Here is a 20,735-nt window from a genome sequence, read left to right as displayed (position 1 = left end):
ATCCATGAACCGTTGGGCTGTAACCCTAACCCATCCGTGAACCGTTGGGCTCTAACCCTAACCCATCCATGAACCGTTGGGCTGTAACTCTGTCCCATTCATGAACCGTTGGGCTCTAACCCTAACCCATTCATGAACCTTTGGGCTCTAACCCTAACCCATCCATGAACCTTTGGACTCTAGCCCTATCCCATCCATGAACCGTTGGGCTCGAACCCTCACCCTAACATGAACCATTGGGCTCTAACCCTAACCCATTCATGAACCGTTGGACTCTAACCCTATCCCATCCATGAACCGTTGGGCTCTAACCCTAACCCATTCATGAATCGTTGGGCTCTAACCCTAACATGAACCGTTGGGATCTAACCCTAACGCGAACCGTTGGGCTCTAACCCTAACGCGAACCGTTGGGCTCTAACCCTAACGCGAACCTTTGGGCTCTAACCCTAAACGAACCGTTGGGCTCTAACCCTAACGCGAACCGTTGGGCTCTAACCCTAACATGAACCGTTGGGCTCTAACCCTAACATGAACCGTTGGGCTCTAACCCTAACACGAACCGTTGGGCTCTAACCCTAACACGAACCGTTGGGCTCTAACCCTAAACCATCCATGAACCGTTGGGCTCTAACCCTAACCCATTCATGAACCGTTGGGCTCTAACCCTAATCCATTCATGAACCGTTGGGCTGTAACCCTAAACCATCCATGAACCGTTGGACTCTAACCCTAACCCATTCATGAACCGTTGGGCTCTAACCCTAACCGTAACATGAACCATTGGGCTCTAACCCTAACCCATTCATGAACCGTTGGGCTCTAACCCTAACCCATCCATGAACCGTTGGGCTCTAACCCTAACCCATCCATGAACCGTTGGGCCCTAACCCATTCATGAACCGTTGGGCTCTAACCCATTCATGAACCGTTGGGCTCTAACCCTAACCCATCCATGAACCGTTGGGCTCTAACCCATTCATGAACCGTTGGGCTCTAACCCTAACCCATCCATGAACCGTTGGGCTCTAACCCTAACCCATCCATGAACCGTTGGGCTCTAACCCTAACCCATCCATGAACCGTTGGGCTGTAACCCTAACCCATCCATGAATCGTTGGGCTGTAACCCTAACCCATCCATGAACCGTTGGGCTGTAACCCTAACCCATCCATGAACCGTTGGGCTGTAACCCTAACCCATCCATGAACCGTTGGGCTGTAACCCTAACCCATCCATGAATCGTTGGGCTGTAACCCTAACCCATCCATGAATCGTTGGGCTGTAACCCTAACCCATCCATGAATCGTTGGGCTGTAACCCTAACCCATCCATGAATCGTTGGGCTGTAACCCTAACCCATCCATGAACCGTTGGGCTGTAACCCTAACCCATCCATGAACCGTTGGGCTGTAACCCTAACCCATCCATGAACCGTTGGGCTGTAACCCTAACCCATCCATGAACCGTTGGGCTGTAACCCTAACCCATCCATGAACCGTTGGGCTGTAACCCTAACCCATCCATGAACCGTTGGGCTGTAACCCTAACCCATCCATGAACCGTTGGGCTGTAACCCTAACCCATCCATGAACCGTTGGGCTCTAACCCTAAGACATTCATGAACCGTTGGGCTGTAACCCTAACCCCTCCATGAACCGTTGGGCTTTAACCCTAACCCATTCATGAACTGTTGGGCTGTAACCCTAACCCCTCCATGAACCGTTGGGCTTTAACCCTAACCCCGTCATGAACCGTTGGGCTCTAACCCTAACCCCTCCATGATCCGTTGGGCTTTAACCCTAACCCCTTCATGAACCGTTGGGCTCTAACCCTAACCCATCCATGAACCGTTGGGCTCTAACCCTAACCCATTCATGAACCGTTGGGCTGTAACCCTAACCCCTCCATGAACCGTTGGGCTTTTACCCAAACCCCTTCATGAACCGTTGGGCTGTAACCCTAACCCATCCATGAACCGTTGGGCTGTAACCCTAACCCCTCCATGAACCGTTGGGCTCTAACCCTAACCCATCCATGAACCGTTGGGCTCTAACCCTAACCCATCCATGAACCGTTGGGCTGTAACCCTAACCCCTCCATGAACCGTTGGGCTGTAACCCTAACCCATCCATGAAACGTTGGGCTCTAACCCTAACATGAACCTTCACCAGTGTGTTTTTATTTTTAAACATCAGCTGAAAGTAGGAAATGAGTGAAAACAGGACGAATAGAAGCGGTTCTTTCCTTAACCAGCCTTCTCCTCAGGTGGACAACTCCCTCTACAACTCGGCATACCTGTCCCCGCCGCCTGATGCCAGCTGGAGAAGGTGCTCTCCGTTAAACCCCGCCCCCTAACCCTGTCTGTCTCCAAGGAGACGCCTGTTTGCTCATTTCCAAAGCTTCTTGTGTGCTCCCACTGCTGCCCAGAGTCTCTGAAGCCTTTGTGTCGCCTCAGGGGGTTTAAACCAGCTTCATTAGTCCAAAACATGTTGAACACAAACAGCCTCAGTCTTTCCCACGCTGCAGCGCCACAAACATTTACCTTCCATTTAAAAAGCACCACAAACATTTACCTTCCATTTATAAAGCGCCACAAACATTTACCTTCCATTTATAAAGCGCCACAAACATTTACCTTCCATTAATAAAGCGCCACAAACATTTACCTTCCATTTATAAAGCGCCACAAACATTTACCTTCCATTTAAAAAGCTCCACAAACATTTACCTTCCATTTAAAAAGCTCCACAAACATTTACCTTCCATTTATAAAGCGCCACAAACATTTACCTTCCATTTATAAAGCACCACCAACATTTACCTTCCATTTAAAAAGCTCCACAAACATTTACCTTCCATTTATAAAGCGCCACAAACATTTACCTTCCATTTATAAAGCACCACCAACATTTACCTTCCATTTAAAAAGCTCCACAAACATTTACCTTCCATTTATAAAGCGCCACAAACATTTACCTTCCATTTATAAAGCGCCACCAACATTTACCTTCCATTTATAAAGCTCCACAAACATTTACCTTCCATTTATAAAGCGCCACAAACATTTACCTTCCATTTATAAAGCACCACCAACATTTACCTTCCATTTATAAAGCACCACAAACATTCACCTTCCATTTAAAAAGCTCCACAAACATTTACCTTCCATTTATAAAGCGCCACAAACATTTACCTTCCATTTATAAAGCGCCACAAACATTTACCTTCCATTTATAAAGCGCCACAAACATTTACCTTCCATTTATAAAGCACCACCAACATTTACCTTCCATTTATAAAGCGCCACAAACATTTACCTTCCATTTATAAAGCGCCACCAACATTTACTTTCCATTTATAAAGCACCACAAACATTTACCTTCCATTTATAAAGCGCCACCAACATTTACTTTCCATTTATAAAGCACCACAAACATTTACTTTCCATTTATAAAGCACCACAAACATTTACCTTCCATTTATAAAGCTCCACAAACATTTACCTTCCATTTATAAAGCACCACAAACATTTACCTTCCATTTATAAAGCTCCACAAACATTTACCTTCCATTTATAAAGCACCACCAACATTTACCTTCCATTTATAAAGCACCACAAACATTTACCTTCCATTAATTAAGCACCACAAACATTTACCTTCCATTTACAAAGCACCACAAACATTTACCTTCCATTTATAAAGCACCACCAACATTTACCTTCCATTAATTAAGCGCCACCAACATTTACCTTCCATTAATTAAGCGCCACAAACATTTACCTTCCATTTATAAAGCGCCACAAACATTTACCTTCCATTAATAAAGCACCACCAACATTTATCTTCCATTTATAAACTGCCACAAACATTTACCTTCCATTTATAAAGCGCCACAAACATTTACCTTCCATTAATAAAGCACCACCAACATTTACCTTCCATTTATAAAGCGCCACAAACATTTACCTTCCATTTAAAAAGCTCCACAAACATTTACCTTCCATTTATAAAGCACCACTAACATTTATCTTCCATTTATAAAGCACCACTAACATTTACCTTCCATTTATAAAGCACCACAAACATTTACCTTCCATTTATAAACTGCCACAAACATTTACCTTCCATTAATTAAGCACCACAAACATTTACCTTCCATTTATAAAGCGCCACCAACATTTACCTTCCATTTATAAAGCGCCACCAACATTTACCTTCCATTTATAAAGCACCACAAACATTTACCTTCCATTTATAAAGCACCACAAACATTTACCTTCCATTTATAAACTGCCACAAACATTTACCTTCCATTAATTAAGCACCACAAACATTTACCTTCCATTTATAAAGCGCCACCAACATTTACCTTCCATTTATAAAGCACCACAAACATTTACCTTCCATTTATAAAGCACCACAAACATTTACCTTCATCTATAAAGCGCCACCAACATTTACCTTCCATTAATTAAGCGCCACCAACATTTACCTTCCATTTATAAAGCGCCACAAACATTTACCTTCCATTTATAAAGCACCACAAACATTTACCTTCCATTAATAAAGCACCACTAACATTTACCTTCCATTTATAAAGCTCCACAAACATTTACCTTCCATTAATAAAGCACCACTAACATTTACCTTCCATTTATAAAGCTCCACAAACATTTACCTTCCATTTATAAAGCACCACAAACATTTACCTTCCATTAATAAAGCACCACAAACATTTACCTTCCATTTATAAAGCACCACAAACATTTACCTTCCATTTATAAAGCACCACCAACATTTACCTTCCATTTATAAAGCACCACAAACATTTACCTTCCATTAATAAAGCACCACAAACATTTACCTTCCATTTATAAAGCGCCACAAACATTTACCTTCCATTTACAAAGCACCACAAACTGGCAGCTGGTTCCACAGAGAGGGGCCTGATAACTGAAGGCTCTGCCTCCCAAACTGGCAGCCGGTTCAAATGTCTCTCATGTCCAAAATATCCTCCCGATCTGGACAAATTTTACTTCAAAACGTAGGTATTTTTGTCCTCTTTCACACAAAGTCCCACTCATTGAGCTCTGCCTCACAGATTACTCACAAATTGCCTCGACATTCTGCCCATTATAAAGGCCTAAAATCATAAAATTCAGGTGAAAAATGATTTTAAAACTGGCATAAAAAAACGCGCCACACATGTAGTCTGCGGTTTGGAACACAGCCAGTGACTCGTGATGCCGGACGCAGAGTAGAAGACACAAAATGTCCTTCACGGAGACTCTGAACAAACTGTTTGTTCGGCTGTTGTTTCAGCCGGCGCTCAGAATGTCACGCCGTCCTTGAAGGCAGCATCTGAAGCGTCCTTCAGCCGCACGCTGAATCCACACCAAAGCTGCTGAGCCAATCTGAGTGTGGTCATGTGACCCTGAGGCTCCACTGAGGCTCCACGAAGCTTTCAGGGGTCCGTCTGCTCCGCATCACTAACCTCTGAACCACTAACAGGACCTCGAGCTGCTTCTTCTTCTGCTGCTTCCTTTCTAACAGCTGCAGCTTCCCATCGGCGCATACTGATAGAGGCTGTGTTCGAAACCGCCTACTACATTCTACATACTGCATACTACACACTGCATACTACATACTGCATGCTACATACTGCATACTTCCATACTACATACTACATACTGCATACTTCCATACTACATACTACATACTGCATACTACATACTACATACTGCATACTGCATACTACATACTACATACTACATACTGCATACTTCCATACTACATACTACATACTACATACTGCATACTGCATACTGCACACTGCATACTTCCATACTGCATACTGCACACTGCATACTTCCATACTACATACTACATACTGCATACTACATACTACATACTACATACTGCATACTGCATACTGCACACTGCATACTTACATACTACATACTACATACTGCATACTGCACACTGCATACTTACATACTACATACTACATACTGCATACTACATACTACATACTACATACTGCATACTGCATACTGCACACTGCATACTTACATACTACATACTACATACTGCATACTGCACACTGCATACTTCCATACTACATACTACATACTGCATACTACATACTACATACTGCAAACTACATACTACATACTACATACTACACACTACATACTGCATACTACATACTACATACTTATATACTGCATACTACATACTACATACTGCATACTACATGCTACATACTAAATGCTACATACTGCATACTACATGCTACATACTACATACTGCATACTTCCATACTACATACTACATACTGCATACTACATACTACATACTGCATACTGCATACTACATACTACATACTTATATACTGCATACTACATACTACATACTGCATACTACATGCTACATACTACATGCTACATACTGCATACTACATGCTACATACTACATACTGCATACTTCCATACTACATACTACATACTGCATACTACATACTACATACTGCATACTGCATACTACATACTACATACTTATATACTGCATACTACATACTACATACTGCATACTACATGCTACATACTACATGCTACATACTGCATACTACATGCTACATACTACATACTGCATACTTCCATACTACATACTACATACTGCATACTACATACTACATACTACATACTACACACTACATACTTATATACTGCATACTACATACTACATACTACATACTGCATATTACATGCTACATACTACATACTACATACTGCAAACTACATGCTACATGCTACATACTGCATACTACATGCTACATACTACATGCTACATACTGCATACTACATTCTACATACTACATGCTACATACTGCATACTACATTCTACATACTACATGCTACATACTGCATACTACATACTACATGCTACATGCTACATACTGCATACTACATTCTACATACTACATGCTACCTACTGCATACTACATTCTACATTCTACATGCTACCTACTGCATGCTACATACTACATACTACATGCTACATACTGCATACTACATTCTACATACTACATGCTACATACTGCATAATACATATTACATAATACATGCTACATACTGCATTCTACATACTACATGCTACCTACTGCATTCTACATACTACATGCTACCTACTGCATGCTACATGCTACATACTGCATACTACATACTACATGCTACATACTGCATGCTACATTCTACATACTACATGCTACATACTGCATACTACATACTACATGCTACATACTGCATGCTACATTCTACATACTACATGCTACATACTGGATACTACATTCTACATACTGCATACTACATACTGCATGCTACATACTGCATACTGCATACTACATGCTACCTACTGCATACTACATTCTACATTCTACATGCTACATACTGCATGCTACATTCTACGTACTACATGCTACATACTACATACTACATGCTACATACTGCATACTACATTCTACATACTACATACTACATACTACATACTGCATACTACATACTGCATACTACATGCTACCTACTGCATACTACATTCTACATTCTACATACTGCATAGTACATACTACATGCTACATACTGTATGCTACATTCTACATACTACATGCTACATACTGCATACTACATTCTACATTCTACATGCTACATACTGCATGCTACATTCTACGTACTACATGCTACATACTACATACTACATGCTACATACTGCATACTACATTCTACATACTGCATGATACATACTGCATACTACATACTACATACTGCATACTACATACTGCATACTACATGCTACCTACTGCATACTACATTCTACATTCTACATACTGCATGCTACATTCTACGTACTACATGCTACATACTACATACTACATGCTACATACTGCATACTACATTCTACATACTGCATACTACATACTGCATACTACATGCTACATATTGCATACTGTGTACTGCATACTACATACTGCATGCTACATACTGCGTACTGCATACTACATTCTGCATACTACATACTACATGCTGCATACTACATACTACATGCTACATACTGCATACTACATGCGACATACTGCATACTACATGCTACATACTACATGGTACATACTGCATACTACATACTACATGCTACATACTGCATACTGCATACTACATGCTACCTACTGCATACTACATTCTACATACTGCATACTACATACTGCATACTACATACTACATTCTACATACTACATGCTACCTACTGCATACTACATACTGCATACTGCATACTATATACTACATACTACATGCTACCTACTGCATACTACATACTGCATACTGCATGGTACATACTGCATACTACATACTACATGCTACCTACTGCATACTTCATGCTACATACTACATGGTACATACTGCATACTACATACTACATGCTACCTACTGCATACTACATTCTACATACTGCATACTACATACTGCATACTACATACTACATTCTACATACTACATGCTACCTACTGCATACTACATACTGCATACTGCATACTATATACTACATACTACATACTACATACTGCACACGGCATACTACATACTGCATACTGCACACTGCATACTACATACTGCACACGGCATACTACATACTGCATACTGCATACTACATACTGCATATTACATACTGCATACTACATACTACATGGTACATACTGCATACTGCATACTGCATACTACATGCTGCATACTGCATACTACATACTGCATACTACATGCTACATACTGCATACTACATACTACATACTGCATACTACATGCTACATACTGCATACTACATACTACATACTGCATACTGCATACTACATACTGCATGCTACATACCGCATACTGCATGCTACATACTACATACTGCATACTACATACTGCATACTGCATACTGCATACTACATGCTACATACTGCATACTACATACTGCATACTACATACTGCATACTACATACTGCATACTCCATACCACATACTGCATACTGCATACTGCATACTACATACTGCATACTACATACTACATACTGCATACTGCATACTGCATACTACATACTGCATACTGCATACTGCATACTACATACTGCATACTGCATACTACATACTGCATACTACATACTACATACTGCATACTACATACTGCATACTACATGCTGCATACTGCATACTGCATACTACATACTGCATACTACATACTACATACTGCATACTACATACTGCATACTACATGCTGCATACTGCATACCGCATACTGCATACTACATACTGCATACTACATACTACATACCGCATACTGCATACTACATACTACATACTCCATACCACATACTGCATACTACATACTGCATACTACATACTGCACACGGCATACTACATACTGCATACTGCACACTGCATACTACATACTGCACACGGCATACTACATACTGCATACTGCATACTACATACTGCATATTACATACTGCATACTACATACTACATGGTACATACTGCATACTGCATACTGCATACTACATGCTGCATACTGCATACTACATACTGCATACTACATGCTACATACTACATACTACATACTGCATACTACATGCTACATACTGCATACTACATACTACATACTGCATACTGCATACTACATACTGCATACTGCATACTACATACTACATACTGCATACTACATACTACATACTGCATACTGCATACTACATACTGCATACTACATGCTACATACTGCATACTGCATACTGCATACTGCATACTACATGCTACATACTGCATACTACATACTGCATACTACATACTGCATACTCCATACCACATACTACATACTGCATACTACATACTGCATACTACATGCTGCATACTGCATACCGCATACTGCATACTACATACTGCATACTACATACTACATACCGCATACTGCATACTACATACTACATACTCCATACCACATACTGCATACTACATACTGCATACTACATACTGCACACGGCATACTACATACTGCATACTGCACACTGCATACTACATACTGCACACGGCATACTACATACTGCATACTGCATACTACATACTGCATATTACATACTGCATACTACATACTACATGGTACATACTGCATACTGCATACTGCATACTACATGCTGCATACTGCATACTACATACTGCATACTACATGCTACATACTACATACTACATACTGCATACTACATGCTACATACTGCATACTACATACTGCATACTGCATACTACATACTGCATGCTACATACTACATACTGCATACTGCATACTACATACTGCATACTGCATACTACATGCTACATACTGCATACTACATACTGCATACTACATACTGCATACTACATACTGCATACTCCATACCACATACTACATACTGCATACTGCATACTACATACTGCATACTACATGCTACATACTGCATACTGCATACTACATACTGCATACTACATACTGCATACTGCATACTGCATACTACATACTGCATACTACATACTGCATACTACATGCTGCATACTGCATACTGCATACTACATACTGCATACTACATACTACATACTGCATACTACATACTGCATACTACATGCTGCATACTGCATACCGCATACTGCATACTACATACTGCATACTACATACTACATACCGCATACTGCATACTACATACTACATACTCCATACCACATACTGCATACTACATACTGCATACTACATACTGCACACGGCATACTACATACTGCATACTGCACACTGCATACTACATACTGCACACGGCATACTACATACTGCATACTGCATACTACATACTGCATATTACATACTGCATACTACATACTACATGGTACATACTGCATACTGCATACTGCATACTACATGCTGCATACTGCATACTACATACTGCATACTACATGCTACATACTACATACTACATACTGCATACTACATGCTACATACTGCATACTACATACTACATACTGCATACTGCATACTACATACTGCATACTGCATACTACATACTACATACTGCATACTACATACTACATACTGCATACTGCATACTGCATACTACATGCTACATACTGCATACTGCATACTACATACTGCATACTGCATACTACATGCTACATACTGCATACTACATACTGCATACTACATACTGCATACTCCATACCACATACTACATACTGCATACTACATACTGCATACTACATGCTGCATACTGCATACCGCATACTGCATACTACATACTGCATACTACATACTACATACCGCATACTGCATACTACATACTACATACTCCATACCACATACTGCATACTACATACTGCATACTACATACTGCACACGGCATACTACATACTGCATACTGCACACTGCATACTACATACTGCACACGGCATACTACATACTGCATACTGCATACTACATACTGCATATTACATACTGCATACTACATACTACATGGTACATACTGCATACTGCATACTGCATACTACATGCTGCATACTGCATACTACATACTGCATACTACATGCTACATACTACATACTACATACTGCATACTACATGCTACATACTGCATACTACATACTACATACTGCATACTGCATACTACATACTGCATGCTACATACCGCATACTGCATGCTACATACTACATACTGCATACTGCATACTACATACTGCATACTGCATACTACATGCTACATACTGCATACTACATACTGCATACTACATACTGCATACTACATACCACATACTGCATACTGCATACTGCATACTACATACTGCATACTACATGCTACATACTGCATACTGCATACTACATACTGCATACTACATACTGCATACTACATACTGCATACTGCATACTCCATACCACATACTGCATACTACATGCTGCATACTGCATACTGCATACTACATACTGCATACTACATACTACATACTGCATACTACATACTGCATACTACATGCTGCATACTGCATACCGCATACTGCATACTACATACTGCATACTACATGCTACATACTGCATACTACATACTACATACCGCATACTGCATACTACATACTACATACTCCATACCACATACTGCATACTACATACTGCATACTACATACTGCATACTACATACTACATACTACATACCGCATACTTATCGATCAGACAGTATGCAGAGCGTTTACCCTCAATGCATTTTGAAATCGAGAAATCAGCCGGCCTGAAGCTGATTTCTCTTAAGCTCTAAACTCTGTAAACTTTAGAAACATTTGAAACATTTTCAGGTGAGAAAGTAGTCGTTTAGAGCAACGCACTTCCTGTTATTTTCACAAAATAAAATACCCGTTGCCTTTTATCATAGGGAAAGCCATTACCATACAATTGGTGCTTTTGTTTTGAAAACAGGAAGTGAACCTACCCTCGTTGTAGCTAGCTTGAAACTGCCGTTTTGACTGGAAATGACGATCGGCGACGTCACGTTACGTTGCATCTTGGGTAGTTTGAGTATGAGTAGTAACCTCATGATGCATACCCAACATTTAGGAGAATCTAGTATGCATCCGGGAACTTAAAAAAGTTAAAGTTAGTAGGAGTAGTGGGAGTAGTAGGAGAAGTAGGCGGTTTCGAACACAGCCTGAGTCTCTCTGATGCCAGTTCTTGAATTGGCAGCGGGATGGAGTTCTTCTTCTGTGGTGCTCATGACGTTTGAGGGTCTAAATTAGTAAAGACTGTTTCAGATGTTTCGGCCTTCTCTGCGTACTCGGAGGAGGTTTCCTGCTTATAAAACAGATGAAATGCATTAAAACTGGACTGATTGGGGGTTTATTGGCCTTTTTCTAACCACTAATTAACAGAAGAGCATCTTAAAAACGTTTCAGTTTGAGTTAAACCGAAGGAAAGATGACGAAGTGTCGGGTTCTGGTTCCTGTGTGCAGATTTATCTCCTGATTCCTCCACACTTTGTCTTTATTTCAGTGTATTCAAAGCATGAGAAAGAGGTTTGGCGCTGACCGGCACCCTGAAAAGTGTTGTGTTGCTTCTTTCTCATGTCGGGATGATCATCAGCAACTCTCCTCTTATCCTGGAAAACTCTGGAAAATGACTAAAATGACGCCTTAATCCATAAACTGCTTCATTAACCCATTTAGGCCGGGAAAGCATTGACACATTTCTACCTTTAAAGCCGGGGGGCGCTGTTGCGTTATTCTACCTTTAACGCCGGGAAAGCGTACACGTCTTTTTCAGACGGGAGCGATTGTGAGGAGTTTCTTGGCTTTGATGATGCTGATGAACGTGCTGACCCAATTGATCGAGATTTATGGCGAGCACATATGTTTGAAGATGATGATAACGGCGAGGATGATTTTGAAGGGTTTGAATGTGAGTGGAAGACTGACAATTACCACCGTAATCGACGGAGAGATTTCAACCGCACACCAGCGGTGAAAGTGGATTCACCTGGAGATGCCACACCGTTGCAGGCATTTAATCATATTTTTACTGAGGAGCTTTGGGCGCATCTCGTTTCCGAGACGAATAGATACAGTGAGCAGGTACTTCAGACTCCAGCTCGAGCAAAGATGGCAAGGTGGTCCCACGTAACTGTGCCGGAGATGGAAACGTTTATTGGAATGTGTATGGCCATGGGGCGATAAAATAAATAGATAAATAAATAATTTAAATATAAAATTAAATTTTATTTTATTTTATTACTGTTTTTTTATTGAAAATAGTGCTGTTCCTGCACTTTACTTTTTACATTTTCTATTTTCGTGAAGGTGTATGTAAATAAACTCAATTTCCAAAGAAAGCCACAGGTGTAAGCTCTCAAATACTTTTTGAATTTTGTTTCTATCTGCTACAGAGGCTGAGAAATCAATCATTTAGTAGGCGTTGACACAATTGCTGAATTTCCAGAAAAACTTCAGGTTTTAGGGGGTCTTTCTGAAATCGCCCGTAGGTTTTACAGGCATTCTGTTCCAGGCGTTTTAGGCCTAAATGGGTTAAAGAGATCTGATGCACAGATCAGCTCATACTGACCCCGGCTGAAGCACCTCCTGCCTCCACCTGCCTCCATCTTCCTCCTTCCTTGGCTTGCATTTGCTCGCGGCGCCCTCGCTCTTCTTCTTCTGTGGCGGCGCCCTCGCTCTTCTTCTTCTGTGGCGGCGCCCTCGCTCTTCTTCTTCTTCTGTGGCGGCGCCCTCGCTCTTCTTCTTCTGTCCCCCTCGCTGCAGCCGTCTGTTCGATGTCTCTTTCTCGCTGGAGGAAAATAACTTTTTGTTCTTGTCGAAAAAGGAACTGTTCTGGAAGCTTCCCCGGGGATAAAAGCCAGTTGTTCCGTCTCCCCGCCACTGCCCTCAACAGGTGAATCCTCCTCCTCTTCCTCCCTGACGCTGGTTCCAGGTCAAACTTTCCTCCTTTCCCCTCATCTCTCTGTCAGCTGACCTTCTGTTTGCCTGAGAATCTTCTGACCTCCTGAGTCTGAGTGGGAGACCAGATGAAATGTCCTGTGCTACAGAACCCTCCCCCCCCTCTCTCTCTCTCTCCTCACCCCCCCTTCACACTCTGTGTCTCTCGCCCCTCAGGACCAACTCTGACTCTGCCCTCCACACCAGCGTGATGAACCCCCCCCCAGGAGACGCCTTCGCCATGGGAGGCCTCAACCCCCCGAGTGGCAGCAGACGCAGCGGTGAGACGCAAACACAGCAGCACATTTACAGGCCCGACCCGGGGTTCTGACCCGGGGTTCTGACCCGGGGTTCTGACCCAGGGTTCTGACCCGGGGTTCTGACCCGGGGTTCTGACCCAGGGTTCTGACCCGGGGTTCTGACCCGCGGTTCTGACCCACCTCATCTTCAGTCCAGTGCATCGCATCCCATCCCATCCCATCCCATCCCATCCCGGTCATTCTGCAGACGCTTTTATCCAAAGCGACTTACAATCAGTGTGTTCCACATCGGTAGGCAAAAGAACTTCGGGTCACATGAAATCATGAGTGCATTTCCTTCCAAAACCAAACAGCTGAGAGCAGAACCAGTGCAGAGTAAGTGCAGTAAGTTAGGTACCGAGACACATGGGAAGACAGTTTAGGAAACCAATCAGTGCGTAAGGAGCTGGGAGGAAGCAGGCGATGTCCTCAGAGGGCGGATCAGGGGATTGTTTCCTGCAGAGATGGTTTTCAGCCTGCGGCCAAAGATGGGCAGCGACTCAGCTGTCCTGACATCAGGCGGAGATCGTTCCACCATCGGGGTAGCCTGACCACGTCATACTCACGATTCTAGTCAGAATGTGAGTCTGATACCGCTCAATAGAGTTTTGAGTATGGGGCGCGTTTCAACCGAACCAGGAGAAAAAATGCCTCTTCGCTCAATTGGACAGACCTACAACCAATCAGAAGTCAAACCAAGCGCTCTGTAGTGACGTAGTCGGTAATGTCCCTGTTGATCATCTGTGCATCATCGTATAAAGCCCGCCCTGGCGATCTGATTGGGTCGACCGATTCCATGTCGGGCATAATGATTTCCCAACTGAGCAGAGCCAGACCCAACTTCCCGACCAAAACTTTTATTTTTATTATATTATTTTTTTACCCAGGCTACCATCGGGGGTTCAGAACAGAGAAAAGGGTTAGGGTTAGGTTAGGGTAGGGGTAGGTTAGCAGCTAATATCAGAGCTAACAGCAGCTAATATCAGAGCTGACAGCAGCTAATATCAGAGCTAACAGCAGCTAATATCAGAGCTGACAGCAGCTAATATCAGAGCTGACAGCAGCTAATATCAGAGCTAACAGCAGCTAATATCAGAGCTGACAGCAGCTAATATCAGAGCTGACAGCAGCTAATATCAGAGCTAACAGCAGCTAATATCAGAGCTGACAGCAGCTAATATCAGAGCTAACAGCAGCTAATATCAGAGCTGACAGCAGCTAATATCAGAGCTGATATCAGAGCTGACAGCAGCTAATATCAGAGCTAATATCAGAGCTGACAGCAGCTAATATCAGAGCTAACAGCAGCTAATATCAGAGCTGACAGCAGCTAATATCAGAGCGGACAGCAGCTAATATCAGAGCTGACAGCAGCTAATATCAGAGCTGACAGCAGCTAATATCAGAGCTAACAGCAGCTAATATCAGAGCTGACAGCAGCTAATATCAGAGCTGATATCAGAGCTGACAGCAGCTAATATCAGAGCTAATATCAGAGCTGACAGCAGCTAATATCAGAGCTAACAGCAGCTAATATCAGAGCTGACAGCAGCTAATATCAGAGCTAACAGCAGCTAATATCAGAGCTGACAGCAGCTAATATCAGAGCTAACAGCAGCTAATATCAGAGCTGACAGCAGCTAATATCAGAGCTAACAGCAGCTAATATCAGAGCTGACAGCAGCTAATATCAGAGCTAATATCAGAGCTGACAGCAGCTAATATCAGAGCTGATATCAGAGCTGACAGCAGCTAATATCAGAACTAATATCAGAGCTGACAGCAGCTAATATCAGAGCTGACAGCAGCTAATATCAGAGCTGACAGCAGCTAATATCAGAGCTGATATCAGAGCTGACAGCAGCTAATATCAGAGCTGACAGCAGCTAATATCAGAGCTGATATCAGAGCTGACAGCAGCTAATATCAGAGCTGATATCAGAGCTGACAGCAGCTAATATCAGAACTAATATCAGAGCTAACAGCAGCTAATATCAGAGCTGACAGCAGCTAATATCAGAGCTGACAGCAGCTAACATCAGAGCTAATATCAGAGCTGATATCAGAGCTGACAGCAGCTAATATCAGAGATAATATCAGAGCTAACAGAGCAGCCGAGGAGGAAGAGCCCGGTTCTCCTCTGACTGCCGGCTGAACCGGGAGGTTCTGGATGGAAAGTGAGGCCCTCTGACTAAAATGTGTCTCTTCTTTGTGTGTTACTGCAGGTCAAGGCGACGGAGAGGGCCGAAGAAGTGAGTTAAACACAGGCAGCTGGTGTGGTTCTTCCTGCTCTGGGTCTGAGGTTCATCAGAGCTAACAGCAGAGCTAACAGCAGCTAATATCAGAGCTAACAGCAGAGCTAACAGCAGCTAATATCAGAGCAAATATCAGCAGCTAACATCAGAGCTAACAATAGAGTTAACAATAGAGCTAACATCAGAGCTAACAACAGAGCTATAACAGCAGCTAACATCAGAGCTAACATCAGAGCTAACATCAGAGCTAACAGCAGAGCTAATATCAGAGCTAACATCAGCAGCTAACATCAGAGCTAACATCAGAGCTAACAGCAGAGCTATAACAGCAGCTAACATCAGAGCTAACATCAGAGCTAACATCAGAGCTAACAACAGCAGCTAACATCAGAGCTAACATCAGAGCTAACATCAGAGCTAACAACAGCAGCTAACAACAGAGCTAACAGCAGAGCTAACAGCAGCTAATATCAGAGCTAACAGCAGAGCTAACAGCAGCTAATATCAGAGCAAATATCAGCAGCTAACATCAGAGCTAACATCAGAGCTAACATCAGAGCTAACAGCAGAGCTAACAGCAGAGCTATAACAGCAGCTAACATCAGAGCTAACATCAGAGCTAATATCAGAGCTAACATCAGAGCTAACAGCAGAGCTATAACAGCAGCTAACATCAGAGCTAACATCAGAGCTAACATCAGAGCTATAACAGCAGTTAACATCAGAGCTAACAGCAGAGCTAATATCAGAACTAACATCAGAGCTAACAGCAGCTAACATCAGAGCTAACAGCAGCTAACATCAGAGCTGAAACGGGAATGAAATCCTGCATGTGGATGTATGAATGGTGCATAAAAGAGGAATGAGGAGCACGAACATCCCAACAAGCTGACATTACATGTGTTTGATACTTTTGTCCCTCAGTGTTTCCGTACCCGGTTCCCCCCATCGAGGAGAACGTGTTGGACGAGGACAAACTGCCCAAACCCTGGGACACCAAGAAGGTGACGTGTTCCCCGTTTCAGCTCAGTGTCTCTTATCTTTGAGCTTCTTCACTTCAGCCGAGCCGCTGAACGTCTGTCACATGACCGCTGCCGGCCACCGCTGCCGGCCACCGCTGGTGGCGGTTGCGATAAAAAGTTATTTTTTTGTCTGATTTTGGGCTCTAATGTTTGTTATTCTCTGTGATGGCTGAACAGCTGCTGACTTCCTTCTTTCTGTCTCAGCTGCCTTTGTTGTCGGCCCGACCGAAGTCGTGTGAGGTTCCGGGCATCAAGTAAGTCTGAACATCGTAGCATGATGTTGGGTTGGGTTGGGACCTGCTCAGGTTATCGGGGGAGGGCAAAGCGTCATGATGACGAGTGTTTTGGGGAACTGAGGTGCAGTTAAATGTTCTTGTAATGAACCGTATTTAAGGACGCTCCTCACCTTCTCCGTTCCCTTGTAGCATCTTTACTTCCCCGGAGCAGCCGTCCACGCCGGCTCACGGCGTCCCCTCGGCCCTCAACACCGGCGGATCGCTGCCCGACCTGTCCAGCCTCCACTTCCCCTCCCCGCTGCCCACGCCGCTGGACCAGGATGAGCCCGGCTACCTGGGATCCTCCTCTCTGAGCGGGGGCAGCAGCACGGGGAACCTGGCCTCCACACTCACCCAGCTGGGCATCAACACCGCCAACGCGCCCGGAGGCAACGGCAGCTTCCACCACCCCGCAACAGGTCGGTACCGCCGCTCCTCGTGTTTTAGCCCCCCTTAGATGGGAGATTACATATGATGTGACTGGTGAGGGCAGGAGGATCCCAGTAGACCTGGCCCAGTTCCATTGGGTCCCAGTCTGTCTCAGTCTCTCTGTTTTCATGTTGTCCTTCAGCCTTTGATGTGTCACCAACCCATAATTCCCATCTGCGCAACTGGGTTAACAGCGAAATATGGGTTCTCTGAGGATTTTTAAAAAATATATTTTTCTTAAGAATAGAGTTTTCCTCTGTATTATGAAATGAGTACATGCAAAGTACTAATATGGTAAATTAAAAAATAATTATTTTTGTGTAGTTGTATATTGCAGTAATAAGGTATAGTTGTCACAAAATCCCACACCAGGACTTGGACACCCTCTGATCGTGGTCTGCATGCAATAAATTGGTATCGGTTAACTTTAACGAGTATATTAGAATAGTATCGCCCTAAACATGAACAAATAAAACAGGCAGAACAAATAAAACAAGCAGAACGAATAAAACGAGCGGAACAAATAAAACAAGCAGAACAAATAAAACAGGCAGAACAAATAAAACAGGCAGAACAAATAAAACAAGCAGAACAAATAAAACGAGCGGAATAAATAAAACAAGCAGAACAAATAAAACGAGCGGAATAAATAAAACAAGCGGAATAAATAAAACAAGCGGAACAAATAAAACCAGCGGAACAAATAAAACAGGCAGAACAAATAAAACGAGCGGAATAAATAAAACAAGCGGAATAAATAAAACAAGCGGAACAAATAAAACCAGCGGAACAAATAAAACCAGCGGATGTTGTTTTATTTGTTTTACTTTAACCGGACGTTGTTTTGTTTAATTTTAATCGGATGTTTCCTGTTTCCCTCTCTCTTCAGGACTCCTGGCGTCCCTACAGAGCACGCTCAGTAACCCCTCCCTGCCGTCGTCACTAAGCAACCCCAACATCCAATCATCACTCAGCAGCCACTCCTTCTCCAACTCTCTGAGCTCCGCCTCCCTGCACTCGTCGCTCAGCAACCCCTCCCTGCAGTCGTCGCTCAGCTCCTCCCCCTCCCTGCCGTCCTCCCTCAGCAGCCAATCGCTGCACTCGTCCCTCAGTAACTCCTCCCTCCAGTCCATGTCCAGCAGCAGCTACGGCAGCGGCGTGGGCGGCTCCGGCTCTTCCTACTCGCCGCTGCTCAGCGGGCAGGCGCCGCTCAGCACGTCGCCGCGCCGACGGGCCCAGCTGTCCCCGCTCATCCTGCCCATGGGGGCGGAGTCACGGAGGCATCACTCCAAGCAGTTCTCGCCCACCATCTCCCCCACCCTGTCCTCCATCACACAGGTGAGTCCCCGCCTCCTTCCAGAACTGATCCAGGAAACGCAGATAAATGTTGGATGGTTGGATGGTTAGATGGATGGTTAGATGAATGTATGGATGGATGGATGGATGGATGGTTAGATGGTTGGATGGTTGGATGGTTAGATGGATGGATGGTTGGATAGTTGGATGGTTGGATGGTTGGATGGATGGATAGATGGTTGGATGGTTAGATGGATGGATGGTTAGATGGTTGGATGGTTAGATGGATGGATAGTTGGATGGTTAGATGGTTGGATTGATGGATGGTTGGTTGGTTGGATGGATGATTGGATGGTTATAAGGATGGTTGGATGGTTAGATGGTTGGATGGTTAGATGGATGGATGGATGGTTGGATAGTTGGATGGTTGGATGGTTAGATGGATGGATAGTTGGATGGATGGATGGTTAGATGGTTGGATGTATGGATGGATTGTTGGTTGGATGGATGGCTGGATGGATGGTTGGATGGATGGTCGGATGGATGGATGGATGGTTGGTTGGTTAGATGGATGGATGTTTGGATGGTTAGATGGTTGGATGTATGGTTGGACGGACGGATGGATGGTTGGTTGGTTGGATGGATGGATGGTTGAA

At 43.2% G+C, this 20,735-nt stretch overlaps 1 protein-coding gene across 2 annotated transcripts in view; it reads left to right on the top strand.

Moving 5' to 3' along the window:
- Window positions 1-20,735, top strand: part of LOC142380497 (CREB-regulated transcription coactivator 2) — a 59,592-nt gene that overhangs the window by 14,425 nt on the left and 24,432 nt on the right. Inside the window, exons 4-11 of one of the 2 annotated variants that reach the window (XM_075466398.1) lie at window positions 2,269-2,330; window positions 14,391-14,459; window positions 14,681-14,784; window positions 17,028-17,054; window positions 17,982-18,061; window positions 18,284-18,333; window positions 18,505-18,773; window positions 19,673-20,121. In XM_075466398.1, coding sequence (XP_075322513.1) covers window positions 2,269-2,330; window positions 14,391-14,459; window positions 14,681-14,784; window positions 17,028-17,054; window positions 17,982-18,061; window positions 18,284-18,333; window positions 18,505-18,773; window positions 19,673-20,121 — 1,110 coding nt within the window. The remainder of the gene's footprint in view (window positions 1-2,268; window positions 2,331-14,390; window positions 14,460-14,680; window positions 14,785-17,027; window positions 17,055-17,981; window positions 18,062-18,283; window positions 18,334-18,504; window positions 18,774-19,672; window positions 20,122-20,735) is intronic. The other variant, XM_075466399.1, reaches the window with a different exon arrangement.

This window comes from Odontesthes bonariensis, chromosome 5 (assembly GCF_027942865.1).
Source record: "Odontesthes bonariensis isolate fOdoBon6 chromosome 5, fOdoBon6.hap1, whole genome shotgun sequence".
NCBI lineage: Eukaryota > Metazoa > Chordata > Actinopteri > Atheriniformes > Atherinopsidae > Odontesthes > Odontesthes bonariensis.
Note: the sequence above shows the minus strand (reverse complement) of the source record. Positions and strands in the feature narration are given on the sequence as shown.